At 41.0% G+C, this 16,496-nt stretch overlaps 1 protein-coding gene across 1 annotated transcript in view; it reads right to left on the minus strand.

The window, feature by feature from the left end:
• Positions 1-619: 619 nt before the first annotated feature.
• Positions 620-16,496, minus strand: part of LOC108575546 (sodium/hydrogen exchanger 3) — a 31,833-nt gene continuing 15,956 nt past the window's right edge. The window contains exons 6-17 of the mRNA XM_017938368.1: positions 14,351-14,553; positions 9,184-9,273; positions 8,589-8,659; positions 7,569-7,784; positions 6,415-6,550; positions 5,069-5,227; positions 4,898-4,967; positions 4,698-4,802; positions 4,270-4,371; positions 3,846-4,007; positions 1,854-2,030; positions 620-864 (exon numbers count right to left, since the gene is read on the minus strand). Coding sequence (XP_017793857.1) covers positions 620-864; positions 1,854-2,030; positions 3,846-4,007; positions 4,270-4,371; positions 4,698-4,802; positions 4,898-4,967; positions 5,069-5,227; positions 6,415-6,550; positions 7,569-7,784; positions 8,589-8,659; positions 9,184-9,273; positions 14,351-14,553 — 1,736 coding nt within the window. The remainder of the gene's footprint in view (positions 865-1,853; positions 2,031-3,845; positions 4,008-4,269; positions 4,372-4,697; positions 4,803-4,897; positions 4,968-5,068; positions 5,228-6,414; positions 6,551-7,568; positions 7,785-8,588; positions 8,660-9,183; positions 9,274-14,350; positions 14,554-16,496) is intronic.

Consider the following 16,496-nt stretch of genomic DNA (forward strand, 5'->3'; position numbering starts at 1 on the left):
ACTCGACCGATGTCGAAAAAACAGCATTATCGTCGTCGTTTATCTTGGTCGAAATCACGTCGTTACGTCACGCGATCGACTAACTCTTTACACGTCGTCGTCGTCGCTAGGTCAACGATCGGACAACTAAGCGGGGAAAATATCTCCTCCTCTTCCACATCCTCCGGAAACTATACTACCTATTTTATAGAACAATTCCCCCGAGACACTTGTTTCTGCGTGCGAAATGAAAGCGTCGTTAGTCAAAACGAGGATACTTTCCGTCATCGTGGTCCTGTGAAACAGTTAGAAGAGCCCCTTCTGGTCGATTAAAAACACATCCAGTGGACACCCAACAAAAACTAGTCGTCTCTTTTTCCTCCCTGAAACGTGTGTTCGCTGAAAGTGTTCGACTTGGAAAAACGGGGGGGGGAGAGCCGTAGAGATCGACGAGCGAGACCGGTTTCGTTTCTTCGCGAGGGAAGAAAATGCGCCATACACTCTCCCTTGTTCAGACTGGAGCGCTTGGTCGTCGTAGGAGCGACGAGAGTATCGAGTGTCGCGGTGGTCGCCGCCAAGGGCGACGCAAACGACGCTCGATGTCCGCATAGGACGTCTGCCCCTTGACGATCCCCAAAGGTCAAGCATTCTCTTCTTCCTCGTCGATGTCCTCCGACGAGTCCGAGGAGGAGGTGATCAAGGCGGTCGACAGACTTGGAACCCTGGCCGAGTAGGGGAACGAGCTCATACGGACACGCTGAGGGGAGTTCCAGCATTCTGGTAGAGAATGGGAACCGTCTTCTGTGCCCCTGTCCGACTGGGACCTCTCCATGGAGCCTAGCTCCATCATGGACACCCTTCTAGTGGGACCCTTCTTTCCGTCTGCTATAATCAAATTGTTTATTTAGTTTTTTAGTTTACTGTTCTGCTCGAAAAGAGTCTAGAAGAGGCTTTTAGGGGAGCAAAGACACCCTCTGATGCCCGGGGGCAGAGCTGAGGGTGAAATCGCGGGCAAGGGCAGCCTTCGATGCCCCGCGGGCAGAGCTGAGGGCTTCTGGCGGGCAAGGGCAGTCTTCAATGCCCGCGGGCAAAGCTGAGGGCAAAGTCGCGGGCTAGTCGACGTTATTTGCTCTGCTCCCTGCTCCCGGCTTTGCCCGCGGGGCAAGAAAGAGCGCCCTTGCCCTCGGAAGGGCTGCTGAGCGGTTCTGCTCTAGAATAACTTCGTACTTCACAAAATTATTGCTGTTTCAGGTTTCTGAGTGTATGTCCCAATTGAGAAAGACTACGAAGATTAGAAAAATCGTATTTCATTCTCCTAGAACTTTCTCAATAGAGTAGTCTTTAGGAGAGATACACGACAGTTCGAATACGTTAACGTTCACTAGCTCTGCGTTCGTTGGCTTTCTATCGAAGCAGGCTATATCTTTTTTTTATCGTTGTAAGAGTACTTTAGTTTAATTTGTAGATGGATTTATCTCGAAAGGTAATATCGTTACTCTGAAAGTTGCTTAAGTGGGTTTCAAGTGTAATTAACGCAAGAGATGAGTCGTAAATTCTGCTGGCCGTTTATGCCCTGCAATGAAACTGTATATTTAGTGGCAATTAAATCACAACTGACAAGGAGATACTTGGTGGTTCCTAATGAAGTGTGATTACCGCTTTCAATGTTTCATTTTTCCACTATGTTTCTTCTATCTGTGACTCTTCTCGTCTCTTTTCCATTAATTACACACCAAATCGGTCTACAAAATCCGAAAGAGGTCCTATAGCTTAACTTTAGTAACTTTTCCTCTCGGTCGTAAATAAAAATTCAAAATCGAACACTTTCTAACAAGTACTACTACTTCGATTAAATTTTTTCTTTTTCGTCGTACCTTCTGCGCACTTGCTGGAAGTTTTCGTAGGCGAATCCTCCGTGAGCTCTGTCCCCGTGAGCGTGTACTCGTCACGTTCGTCCATGGTTTCCTGGCAATCGATACCGTCCGGGGAGCACACGCTTTCACGACGGAATAGACCAATTACCGACTGGACCTTTGGCTGCTCGATCCCACCTTTAATTACAACAGAGTGTCACTAATGAAGTTAATGAAGATTCGTGGAGTGTTTCGGTTCGGCCACCTGGAATATCTCTTGTTGCATTGAGCATTAAGAGAAACTGTACAAAAGACATCATTTACTTTCGACTATTACCGCGTTTTTCTTTCCTCTTCTTTTCGGCGAACGTGGGGAAAAACGCGATTCAATTTAAACGCGATTATATCACGTCTGTTATCTGGAACGAGGGGAATTTTCTATTTGTCTGGGGAAAATTTGAATATACGGTCTGGTTTATTAGCTCGTTTCCCATTGAACGTTACACGAAGAAAAATGTATAGACCTCTGGATAACGAACTGCCGCCATTATTAATAGTTTCAGCTCGTTATGCTAGCGGACCAGATTATCGGATATTAAGTTCGCCCTGTTGCGATAGAACGTAATATCGGAACGTTACGAACTAGTTGCATAAACTTCAAAAAAACGCTGAATTTAAAAATAGCCAGTTCATTATATTACACTTGCCGCGAATTTCACTTAAAAAAATTCATCTCTTCGAATTTTCCCCGTCGATCGCTTCAGCACCTTCAGAAGTAATTTTCACATCTTCGAATTTTCGTATTACAATTACCGACAACGTTTGGATGTTTCAGGTGGCCAGGAGAACCTCGACACCAACGACACTGTACAAAGGTGTGAAACACAAGTGCTCGTGGAAGAATTCAGCAACGCAAAAGTGTTCTCAACATTCGTCTGAAATTTGCAGTATGCACGAAAGAGATTCGACAATTTCAACGAATGCACAGAAGTGTTTATCGGAGTAACAGCACAATCAATCGTGTCAAGTGATAAGGTAGGTGTCTCTGTGTGTGTGTTTGTGTGTATAAGTAAGGCGTAAATGTATCTGTGAGCTTCAAGGGGACTGGGTAACCCAAAAATCGAAGAAAAAACGCATTCGCTTGTACGCCGAAAAACGAAAAGAACGACATAAAACTCTGAAACGATTTGATAACATTTACATGTTCGCCAGCCGGAACTCCGAAGTTAGTATCCTCTGATTCTGAGCTCGATAAGCTGTCTCGTCCTCACAAATACGGCTCTCCTGTAAAGCAGCGTTTCTTTTTTCACATTTCACGTACCTTTTCATCTATTACCCAAAATTAAATTACAGACAATTCGTCTGTTCTTTTTTTTTTTTTTTTTTTTTTTTTTAAAAAAATTAACAGAAAAACTACGAAAGTCGTATCGACCTTGCGCCAAAAAATAGACGTGCAACGTGGAAGGGAATACCTGAAACAACGCGTACAATTTAGAAAATATCATTTCGTGTGTTTAGATAGTAGTTTATCACCCAAATGTGAGAAGAGTTACCCGAGCCCCGTCGAAAGGAAGCTGCGTCGAAGAGAGTTCAATCTGAGCAGAGTTCGCGAGAATGTAGAAAAAGATTAATCGGCAATTTAATTATAAAAAGTACTTAAACAAATTCTTAAAGAATATAATTTAAGGTACCATCAATATCTTACTTATCAGCGACCATAATCAACGGTTGTTCTATATTTCACAGTAGAAGTTGAACAAACTTGATTCACTCAATTTATCGCGTATTACAAATTGAAACACAGTTTGAATCGTCTTTTTCGACATTCTACAGATTAACAAAGTGTAAAGTTCGATTGTGTCGAGTGTGCGATGTTCGAGCAGCGTCGTTAGACCGCTGCAAAAGTGTCAACCGACGAGATCAGCGTATCCTTACGACTCCGTATCGATTCGATATGAATGTTAGCGGTGAAATGAAGTGTTTGGTTGTCCCGAATGTTTCAATCGATCATACCTAAAAATGTTGCCGAAGGAGAACTGTAAGCCAGGTACTCTTTGTTCGAACACCATGCAGGAAATTCGTTCTGTTTAATAGGACGTCCTGTGTCGTAATCGTCCTCTCTTTTCCACGGTAGCATGGTTTCTGTGGCTGTAGGTGTCGTTACCCTGTAACTCTCTATAATTGAAACAAAACAAATAATACAATTAAACGTATCAGATCGAGAGAAAGGAAGTGTACCAGATATCCTTTGGAATTTTTACAGACAAATAATCCTTATTTAGACGCTTCAAACAGATTTCAGAATTTCTGTCCACTGTGAGAAAGAATGTTAAATCGAGCAGAGCGGGAGGAAATATTCCATGGACGAAAGAAAGGAATTTTCATTTGAATAGAAACAATTTCACCGGATAAGATCTCTCAACTACGGCCAACTCACCGTCTCGTCCCAATTTCATATCTGGATCGTCGATATTTATGGTGTCCATTGAGGTAGTGGTGGTAGCACCGTGGTGGTTCTCAGCATTCACGTTCGACGAGTCTATGGAAATCGACCGCCAAGAAATTATAACTATGAATCGAGCTAAGAATTAGCCCACGGTCTCTACACCCCCCCTTTTCTTCCCTTAGTCTTATATTCAAAGAACGCCTCGAACGAGAAGCCTGAATTATCGTTCCCAGAGAACTAATTTCTCCTCTCCTCCCTCGGAAAGAATCCGTAACTCTACGGGAGATAATTCTCGTCGCGAAACTTCGCCTTTTTGATGACAGACCCGAAAAGTTCCGGTTCAAATCGACGGAGAGAGGAGAAGAAGAAGAAGAAGCGGGAAAAAATGAGAAATAGAACGAAAAGAATTATCCTCTTACCGGAAGTACGAGCCGTGAAAGTTATCGCGGACTCCCAGTCATCTTTGTTCGAAGGCTTTGACGTGTCCCCGTTCTCCAGCTCGTAGAGAACGCCGTTGATGTAATCTGCGACCAATGAAAATTCACGTATTCAAACGAGAGCGCGCGCCTTTGCCCTGGCCCCGCGGCCGAGCATCGATAATTCTTTTGCCTAATTTTACCTTGGGTGAACAACTTCGTCGAGCCGTTCTGCTGGAACTCCGGGAAACTCACGTGATTCTGCTTGCCGTCCTGCACGATTACCAGACAACGAACCAACGAACGAACCATTTTAATTGCAAATCATCGGTATACGAATGGACACGCGCGTCGCGATAGCAAACGGTTCTTACTTTGAGCAATTTTTTACTGCGCTTGTGACGATGCTTGTGCTCTCCCATCATACGCCTAATGTTCATGTGCATCTTGTAATTGACTTGGGTAGACAGGTCACGATCGTTCACCGCGTGTCGGCTGTAGCTTAACCGCCGATGCTGTAACAATTTTGTTCCCTGTTGTAACAAATAATTCCAATAATTTCTACACTCTTCTACATAACAAATTTGAATTAGATAGTTTCTTTATCTGTTCGTTGTATGTATTAGGGTATCCATGACGGTGGTAAATAACAAGAATTACCATTATCGTGGATCTGTGGAATCGTGAAAATAATAGGAACAAATTTTTTTCAATGAAAATTGTTTGTTGTAGAAGGGACAATTTTACGGTTCTAAGGATCTTTCTATGTGGATCGAGCTACCGAAGAGATGTGAAGGTTATATTCTTTTTTTTTTAAGATATGCTGTATTTTTTTATTTATTTGCTAATAATAGTGTTTGAGATGGATACAAGGACTTGTAACACGTCAGTCAAGGTTACAGAAGGTTGATTACATTGATACTTCTCACTCAATTGCTCTTTTAACCGTTTCACTGCCCTAGGCGCTTTGAAAATTTGCTCGCGCCGAGTCCTTGGACGCCTATAGGCGCTGTGAATATATTTGCTCGCCGTGGCCTTGGCGCCTATAGGCGGATTGAATATTTTCTCAAGCTTTGCCCTTTTGCCACATTTTTACCCTAATGTAGCCCTTAATTTTCAACCTTTTGCGTACTTCCATTAACAAATACATAAACAAAGGCATGTCGTTAAAAAACAGAGTCAATCTTCACATCTCTAAATCAACTATATCTGTAAAACAAAAATTGTTTTCTTACTTTCATGAATACAAAGATGTTCAAAATGGTAATTCTTATTGGTCCACTCTGTATTGTGCATGTAACACGCCTTGAAACTTGTTGCAACGAAGGAATGCAGATTTGTTCATTTTCTCCAAGCTTTCGCTATTTAAATTTGAACAAACCAATATGACTAACTCTAATATTTTTCATTAACTACTTCTACGTAATAAAGATGATATAAATCGTAACTCTCGATATTCCTGAACACTCAGCAGTATCAGTTTATTTCAATTCCATTCTGAGATTCGAGTTTCTAACCAGACTACATCTCCTCCACCTCGAGGATAGAAAATCGACAGCTGAAGTTTCTCGATACGATGTCTCTCCCCCGAAAACAATTCTCGTCAGCAAGCTTCTCAGGGTCGCGAAGCGCGTGCTTTTTATATATATATAAATATGTATATTCATATGTATATATGTGTGTATATGAAATCTCGTGCTGAGCGACGAGGATTTCTTACCCTTTTGTAAGGCTTGCAAAGTTCTTCGGCCAATAGATGGTGGATCCTGGCGTCCGTCAGGTCCTTCTTGGAAGGGTTGTACTCCAGTTCTTGGAGATCAATATTCCAGCCCGCTTCGAGCTGGCTGCAACTTGGACTGGAAGGAGAAAGAATGAGACTGCATTTTATGACGGGCTGCCACTTCAAGATCGATACCGTGCCTCTACGAGGGTTTGTCGTTCAATCGGGATACAATGCAGACTTATCTTCCGTTATGCTCCTTGGCCAATCTATATACAGGGTGAGTCGTGGTGCATCGACACCCCACTGTGCCTTGTAAACCGTGAATCTTAGAGGGACACTGTACCGGATAGAATCTATTTGCTGTTGTGTCCTTTCCATTTTCTCGATGGTCAGATTTTTGAAATGATACAGACGTTTAATTTCAATTTTTTTTCTTCTATGAAATAGATACGTGTTTTTGTTCAGTCCTTGAAAATTAGGAATTTGGGGGTTGGAACACCTCTGAGATTTGAGAAAATCGAACTTTTCGTGGTTTAATCCTTCGAAGAACAATAATCTTTGTTTTTATAAAATAGATACGTATTTTCGTTTAGTCCTTGAAAATTAGGAATTTGGGGGTTGGACCACCTCCGTAATTTTTTGTGCTGAAATCCTTAAACAGCAGCGTTTTGCTTACATTCGACGTTTCACCGAATTGAGACGATCCAAATACATTGAATAAAATTTAGTTCGTTTGCGATTTAACATTTAACGAGTAACTCCGTGTGTTATTAATACCGTGGTTAATACGTAAACTGAGTTTTCCGTCAGGCTGAATAAGATGAAACAAAGCGTTGAACGCCGAACGCCGATTTTTAAAGAATCCCTCCTTCCGCTGTGATTCCTTCTTTTCCACGGCGAAACTTTCTCCGATAATTAATATATATTTTCGCTGGAGCGTCAAGGGTGGAGGGAGGGTGGGCAGTACACCCGGTTGCGATCAAAGAAACATTCTCCGTGTTCCTTATTGTGGAAGTAAGCGGGTCAAGTACGAAGGAGATAATTCAGTGCGCTGCAGAGATCGGGCGAGGAGGGTGAACATCGAAGAAAGGAACGGCGGAGAGAAAGAATGGGGAGAAGAAGAGGAGAAGAAAAAAAGAAGGGAATCGTACCTTCCATTGAACTGTCCCGTGTTGCTATAGTTGCGGAATATCGCGGACATGCTTTCAGTTCCGCTGATATTGCCAATAGTGGATGCGTTCCTTCTAATGTAATCCAGAGCGTCTTTCATCGCGAGTTTCGAATACGTTTCCAATATTTTCGGCTCGGCGCCGCAGTGATCCCTCACCAGATACGGACGAATGAATTTGTTGTCGAACCGTTTGAACCTGCAGAACAAGAGTAGGAAACATACAGAGGCGAATGATAAATCGGTGAAACGTGAATTTAAGGGGTAGATTTGAAATGTCTGCCGTGGAACGTTTGATGCGTCCTTTGGAAAATCAAAAAAGTAATTGTCAATAGTACGAGAATTACACGATGATATATAGGGTGTCCCAATTTCTTTTCGATCAAACTTTGTTAGTACGTTCTTTGGGTATAGATAAGAGAAAAATGTTAAGTAAACATGGGTTGTTTGAAGCTTTTTTAAAAAGTTATAGCAGTAGTACGAAATGTGAAAGAAATGCTAATTAAAGCGAAGTTACGTCGTAGAATAGGAATAGATCAGAGATATGTAGATCGAGGCTGTGTACAAGCTGTGTTTGAATGTAACTTTTGCCAATACCATTCTTGTCTTGTATCATAGTAATCGCAAATTCGTTACCATTTCTTAGTATTTCTAATTTTTATTATAACTTTTTAACAAAGCTTCAAACGACCTATGTTTATGCAACATTTTCCCCTTACATACACCCATAGAACATGCTGACAAAGTTTTATCAGAAACAATTAGGACACCCTATATAACTATACGAAGTACAAGCGTGAAACGGTGAAGGATAATTTATGGTGGAGCGTAGCAGTGATCTGGACCATATCTACGTCCCACTACATTTCATTCTATGAGTCACACTAGGGGGTGAAGAAGTCAATAAATCCCCATCATTTGTCTCAGAAACCCCGAAAATAAAAACGGGGAGAAAATTACTTTTCCCAAATTTACCAATAATTGAGTAATAATTAATTCGTACTTGTCTCTCACGTGGTAATTGCCATGCTTGCCCAAAATGTCCTCGATCCCGGCCATCACGTGGTCAATTATCTGCAAAACGGAGACGCGATTTTTTCTTAAACTTCCTCAGAGATTTATCATCTCGCGCTCATTACTTCCATTAGCCGTCGTTAACCTAACGAACGCTCTCACACGCAAAACGTGCGAAACCGCGAAGCAACACGGTTTTTTCTCTATCCTGGCCCACTGTTCTTCCCCCAGGCACGTTCATTTACGGAAAGCCAGCGGCGGCGGTGCAAAATCAATGCAATCTTCCCGTACACACCGAACGATTATTGATTTTCCCGTGTATCGTCGCTCTCGCTACACTTTTTCAATATTTTCACGAACGATAAGGGCGCATAACCACGCGTCCTCCATAATTTATGCAACGCGCGGGGCGGCTTTGCTTCTTCTTCTCCCTTTTTTCCCCTCGCCACTATCTCCTCTAGGATTTTTCCTTTTCTTTTTTATTCGCCGATCGATCCTCGGGTAAAAACGTCGTTGCACTTAGCTCGTTACGGCCGATCTCTACCCGTGAGATGTTCATCGCGGGGAGACAATAAACTACGTACCCGTTCATGGATCCTCTCGTTCATGGTAGGCTTCTTCTTCTCGGCCCGTTTCACGTTCAGAATCTTCACCAGAGGCTTGATCGTAATGCCCTGAAAGCAGATTTTTTCTCGGTAGAAGGTGTGTACACTGGAGGACGGTAGATTGAGACGGTGACGTAGGAGGTATGACATTAAGCTATTGGCGAAAGTAGAAGAGTAATGGTGATTTTATTTTTCTGACGTCTTACTGCAGCTTTCCTTTGCAGAAGGAACTCGTCGTATTAGTACTTACGTTTCGCGATAGATCCATTTTTGAAATAAAATTGCACCGTTTTTTCTACGCGATAACAATAAAAGTTCCAAATTTTAATTTTAAAAATTAGGGTTGGAGTACGTGAAGAATAAGAATCGGAACTTAAATTAAGGTGAAAATGCGTTAAAAACATAGCTTGTACGCGTGAATTGTAGTGAAAGGACAGAATGTTATCTAAAATTTTTCTTTCTCTTTTTCGAACAAGTTTCATAACTTCGCCGTATAACGTGGTGTGTCAGATAGCGTAAACGCAGCTTTACGTTACGCCTTGGCTCCTCTATTCTCCTCAAGTTCAGTGACTCATTTTTCTACGCAAGCGTATTACGAACGTTCCCATGTAACTCGAACACACACACTTTCAAATACACCGTGAAATCAAGGATGGGCTAAGGGATATTTCATGGGCACACGTATCCCCATGGAACAGCATACTTAACTCTTAACCAACTGGGTGGAGTCTAAATGATTCCCGCTATTTTCTCAGGACTTTCGATACACCTGATAATACATTACTGCTTCCCGAAACTTCGTGTACCGAACATTTTTAATGCGTTACCAGCCCCTGGACGAAGTATAAATTGAATTCACAATTTATAGGCAAACTTCCTCGTTGATGGTAGAATTTACCTTGTAACATTTTTACCTTTCACCAATTCGAGACGAAAGCTGAAAGGTACATTTATATCCTCCGAAAAAATTGAAACTTTTCATTTAATAGTTATGCGTGAAAAAAAATCCCAAACTTTAAATATTTGTAGTGTTTGAGAATGAAATTTATTTAGGATTAATTACTTGTAAAATTCACCTGTTTCTTTCGATTATATTGAAACGAATCCGGTTCTAAAGCTCACTTTCTTCGGTTACGGCGAAGAATCAGTCTTACCCCAGCTTACGAGGGAATTTTCCGATGCCGTAGCATTTTCTTCAAGCAGTGACACCTAAGTATTTCGCGCATAAGTTATCACGGTATCCGGTCGGATCGAGAGACGATGTTACGAAGCGTGCTGTCGATATTAAGTTTCCGATCGATTGCGTGGCAAAGTCGATGGTGTTTTTAGAATTAATGGAGCCCCAGGGCCGGTTCCGCGGCGATCGCAAACAGGACGCGCCTTCAGGATGAAAGGGGGATGTTTTTCCATTCGCTACTTTTTGCTCGCGACGCTTCAACACTTTGCAGTCTAATTACGCTCCTACTCTATTTGCCATCCGCGTTTCTTTTCAGATTCGACTTAGTTCCCCGGGCTAGAAGAAGCCGAATGAAATTGAAACGAATAATTATGCAGGAAACGTTTGGTAAACATTGACGGGTCCTTTCCTCGAAGTCGTGAAATATTTTCAACCGTCCGGGTCGAAGCTGGTATATCAATTTACGACGAATTTCACGGTAATGATAATTCATCGGTGCAGCGTTTATCGAAATTGAGAATATCGTATCGGGTTTTACCGTGGAAAATTACGAGAAGATTTTATTAATCTTGAAACTAGAATTCAATTTGACAATTTTCCTCTTGCCGCTACCTTCCTCTTTTCTAAAGTTGTCGCACACTTCGCCCGCGATACCTTCATACGGTAATTAAAACCTGAGCTCATCCCTAACTAACAAAGTGTAAACTATTAATTTAAACTAACCCGCCACCCGGGGAAACTTTCAAACTTGCAACAAAATGACTTCATTATCCCGGGCACGAAACTCGCTTTTCACGTCTCTTAATCCGCATAGAAAGACACACGCACGCACGTGAGAGCGCGAGCTATTCGGTAGAAAAGCCGCCGTGCGATTTTACGCATCTATGATGCGCACAAATCATGCGCTTGCAGCATATCTAAAATAGAGACGGGGAATCGATAGTGTCAGGAGTAAAGGAGAAAGGTCATCGCCGACTGTATATTTATAAAAGAGTTAACACAAAAAATCGCAGGCTGCCTTTTGCAGAGATTCAAGCGAGTAATCGCACCGGAAGGGGGTACCATTGAAACGGTTTATTATTTTCACGTCAATTGCATTGGAAGAACGTGCTCTTTCTCTGTCTCCCCCTGTCTCTCCCCATCTCTCCTTGTCTCTTCCTGTCACTTCCTGTCTCTCCCTATCTCCTTCTATCGCTCCTTGTCTCTTTCTATCTCTCCTTGTCTCTCCCTGTCTCTCCCTAGCTCTCCCTGTCTCTCCCTAGCTCTCCCTAGCTCTCCCTGTCTCTCCCTAGCTCTCCTCGTCTCTCCCTGTCTCTCCTCGTCACTCCCTGTCTCTCTCTTTGTCATTCTCTCCGATTCTTTCTCGAGCTCGTGAATTGCGTGGTGAACGCGTATAAGCGAAGGGAAAAATCCTCGTAAAGTCGTTGCAAGTCGTGGAGAGACGCCAGTTCGACCGTAGTTGTCTATGATGACAAAATGACCGGGGCAAGTAGTAAACGTTCGCGTATTCCCCGACTGACGCGCCGTTATAATAGTAGCACGAACTGTGATAACAGGTTCTGGCATATTTTCCTTGTATTGTACGCGGCCTTTTATGAAGTATCATTAGGGCAGTTTCCACGAGCAATGATCGAATCGAATATTGACTTATGCAACGTCGTATTTTTTCTTTTATTTTCTCGGAACAGAGGATCATATATTCTTTCAGCGGAAACGCCGAGTATGAATAAAATGGGACGATAATACTCAGAGAGATATGATTTCATCGTTTTTCCTACTCCACCGTATATATTCCCTCCTCCTATTTTATTGTTGTTACCGAGAACTTTTTAAATTACTACTTCATTCTTCGAGTATGTACTTTTTACACTCTATCATTTCAAAGCTGCATGCATCCGCACAATACCGGGTGTACCACGTAAAACAGGTTACCTAATTATCCTCTCTAGCTGTGGTTTCACGAGAAAATTTTTATACGCAATTTAAACGGTTTCAAAGGGTAAAAAAGTAAAATGGAAGAGAAACTTTTTAAAATGTCATATTTTTCTCTCTTTTTTCTCAAGGCCACTTACATCTTTTTTTCTACACGAATGTATATATTTGTCAAATTTAAACATGCATAACGACACTTAAAACGACCTTGGACTCTACGAAACTTCCTTTCGCGTTTTATCATATCTTCCACTGAAAAAAAAAAAAACTTCTCTGGCCGATTTCTCGCGGTCCACCCTGTACAGTACGAAACGCAGCTCGATGAAAAGTGTTTCGAACATTTCTCCAGAAAAGGGTAACGTTTCAAACGTTCGCCAATTCTACGAACAATTCGAATGTTTCCGTTGGAAAAAAGAAGAAGAAGTAAAAGTTTCTCAGCCACCCCTTGAAATATTTCTAAAGTACAACGACCGCGCGCCGGGCTATATTAGAATCGACGAAGCTTGAGAGAATTTGTAAGAATAGCTTCGACCCCGCGGTACCGCTGAATGGTTCTCCAGTCTGAATCAACATCTCTGAAAGTTTACTTCTCGCGAGCCACGGGCTCTGGGGGCGAAATGTTGATTTAGAGAAAGGGGGATGTTCCCTCTGTCCTATCGTTCTCTCCGAATCGAACAACCCTCTTTTATTGTTATTTTTTCACGAAGCTCGCGAGCATCGTGAACAACATTCAGCCGCATCACGCGTTATTACCGTGAAGTTTAATTGAAACTTTTACTCAAGTCCAACACACACATATTAACACAGTGAAGGAGGGGAGAGGACGTTGAACATCATTGGTTTGGACAATTGCTCTCTACGAAACATTTCTTGAATACGTCGAGATAATCCTAATGGAAGACATAAAAAAAAGAATATAAAAGAACAGTATTATATGTATATATGTATATGAAAGAACGCGAAGTTAGAACTGCACACAGGTAGAAAGAAAAGCATATAAAACCGGGAGAGACTGGAGTTCCCGATGGAAATTGTACGCAATGATATTCTCGTTGTAGAGACGAAAAGAACGTAATGCACCAATCCCTACTGTTTACCCGAATGTCTTCTTTTAAGGCAAATATCCCTGAAAAGTTTGCCGCGTTATTCTCTACCACTTTGGACACAAGGAAGCACTCTACTTCGAACTTTGCTTCGTTGTCTCGTCCTACTGTTTAATTTCGTAACTGTAATAACGCCTGTTCAAGTGGAGGATAGTAGTTTTGCGTTGGCAAAGATACTTTGGGATATGGTAAATTACCGTTACTTCTCTGAAATATAACATTCTTTATATTTTATTCATTGTCTTATTTATATTATATTGTATTTTATACCGAGTAGTGTGAAGGTGATTAATACTGCCGGTAGAATTATAATTACCGTAAGATCGATGTATCGGAGGAAGTATACTTCGATACACCTATTTCCGGTTAACTTATAATGATGAAAATTTTCAGCGAAGCTTCTCAAATTTAAATAAGACTGTAGGTATATTAAAATAGTCTCTTATGCGTCTTTCATACTACACCGAGTGGACCAATAAGAATTATTAAGGTTGTAATGCAATAATTAAAGACCAACAAGAGGGACGTTGAACATCTCCAAAATTATAAAAGTTAGAAAAAAATGTTTCCAATGAAAATTGTTCGCAATAAAAGGGACCAGCAGGGACCACTTTAAAAAAAGAGCTATAACAATGTTTTTACGAATGAAATCGTTGAAAAGATACGAAGGTCGTCCCTATATTTTCAAAGATTGTGCTGTGATTTTTTCATTTATTTGCCGATAACAGCAAATTATCATCTCGAAAAGTGAACGAATATTGCTACGTTTGTCCCTCTCGCCTGTCCGACAAACTCAGCGAAATAGCTTTCGATATGAGAATCGCAATATCAGTTGTTTGCTCAGATAATGCGGCTATATTTGATTTTCTTCAATCATTCTCCCCCCCACACGTTATCGTGCCACCGTTAATTAATCTTGTTATCGTTCTCTTACCTGTATGAACACCGTGAAATAGATGACCGCGATGGTAGTGGTGACGAACATCGGCTGTAACGACACGCGTTTCGGGTCGATCAGGAGGACGAGAGCAAATGCTACAGCGCCTCGTAAGCCGCCGTAAGACATCACGAACTTCTCTACCTTGTCCAGCTTGTGAAGTCGGAATTGATTCGCCACGGCCGTCAAAAAGATCACGCCTGTAATTCCATTTCGATTCGTGTTAGCCTGTTCGGTGTGATTTTATTCGGTGTGAATGGACGTCGCTTGGAAATGATAGTACATTTGCAGTTTTCTTTTTTTTCTTTTAAGATCCACGAATATTATGCCATTCTTTTGTTTGCAGGAATTGACTATCTTGGAAGGAAGTGTTTTGTTTCGTTCATTTGGAAATGTATGGGAAAATGCAATTCTGAAATATTCGTACATTTGCATTTTCTTTTTTTTTTTTTTTTTAAGAAAATCACTTTTAAGACAAGATTTCGGTTATTGCTTGTACTTGCTTTGATGCTTTTTTTGGAAATATTGACAGGATATTTTGGAAGGACATGTTTTGTTTCGTTAAGTTTGGAAATGTAAGTGGAAATGTAAATTTGGAATTTTGGTAATTTTGATTTTTTTTTGTGTTGGTAATTTGGTGGTTTATTATCTTTGAAATGAGACAGGAGGCTAAATTGGCTAAATTGAAATTCTAATTTGTCGAAAAAGAAAGTGTAGCTTTACATATTTGAGCGGGAAACTTTAAATGCGTTTGACACGAGACCACGTTGCAAGCTGCAATTTGAATAAATTTCAACCGATTTTCACGAAATTTTGCATACATATGCTTAAACACATTTTACATCATTCTACCTGGAATTTTTACTCGAGTTACAAGCAAAGAAATAACCTACATTCCCTCCTGAAAAGTGAATCTACTCTTATTTATCAATAAAACAAAAAACATCCTGTGTCAACCCACAGACAATTTAATTTAACTTAATATTCCATCCATCAGGCAAACTTAATTACACCACGTAGCACGCTCTCTATTTGAACATTTTTCTTTAAATAAAACCAGAAAAAATTCCTGTATATTCTCCATAAGAGAATTTTCCAAAAAGAGATTACCTTACTCCCAAGATAAATTCTCAAAGAAACTGAACATGTTCAGACAGACCAAACTACTTTAACCTTTTAAATCATAGTCGGTTCTATTTTCAACAAAGACAGTAACGAAACTCCGATTGATCACATAAAGGAGGAGGTTAAAAAAAGGCCAATTTTGGCATCCGGCCAGAACGAAAAATTTTTTTACAGCATGATTCTACGCATCCTAAGGAACGAAAAATGTAATTGTCATTAACCCTTTAAATCATAGTCGGTTTCTTCATCATCGCGTAACGTTCTAATTTTTATTTTCAACAAAGACAGTAACGAAGCTCCGATTGATCACATAAAGGAGGAGGTTAAAAGAAGGCCAATTTTGGCATCCGGCCGGAACGAAAAATTTTTTTACAGCATGATTCTACGCATCCTAAGGAACGAAAAATGTAATTGTCATTTTTCCTGGAAATGATGGGAAAGTTATGAAAAATGCGGTTCAAGGTAAGAGTATGACCATACTTATGTAGGTATAACATATGTACAATAAAAAAGTAAGATTCTAACAGAACTTGCATTTCTTAACTGTGTATCCGGTGATTTAATTTCTCCACTAATTTTTTTCCTGACCTTTTTTACTGATGCTTTCAGACAGTCACTCTCAGACGCAATGTCCACTCGCGAGAGCAATTCGTGACAGTTTTACTCTGAAAAGAACAGTGTAACGGTTTGAATTTAAAAGGAGCGCGTCTTTTTACCGTGATCGGTGTGCATCCGCCGAGCGGCGTTGGGAGCGGCGACCGCGCATGCGTCGAGCGAAAAAAAGTATGGCGTATTGTATTGTATTAAAATCACGTGCGTGGCGTTTGTTCTCGGTTTTGCCAATAAAAGTAATATAAAATCAGAACATTCTTTTTCCGCTAACTCTTTTCTGTGCGCGAACAGACAGCTAGCTTTATGTTTGGCTCGATGTACGTTCAGCGACCTAGGCACGCGTTTCTTATCTTTGGCACGCAAGAAATATCACGAGTTCTAAGAAGTTAAGGCCTAGAATTTTTCC

Source organism: Habropoda laboriosa, unplaced genomic scaffold (genome assembly GCF_001263275.1).
Source record: "Habropoda laboriosa isolate 0110345459 unplaced genomic scaffold, ASM126327v1 scaffold186, whole genome shotgun sequence".
Classification (NCBI taxonomy): domain Eukaryota; kingdom Metazoa; phylum Arthropoda; class Insecta; order Hymenoptera; family Apidae; genus Habropoda; species Habropoda laboriosa.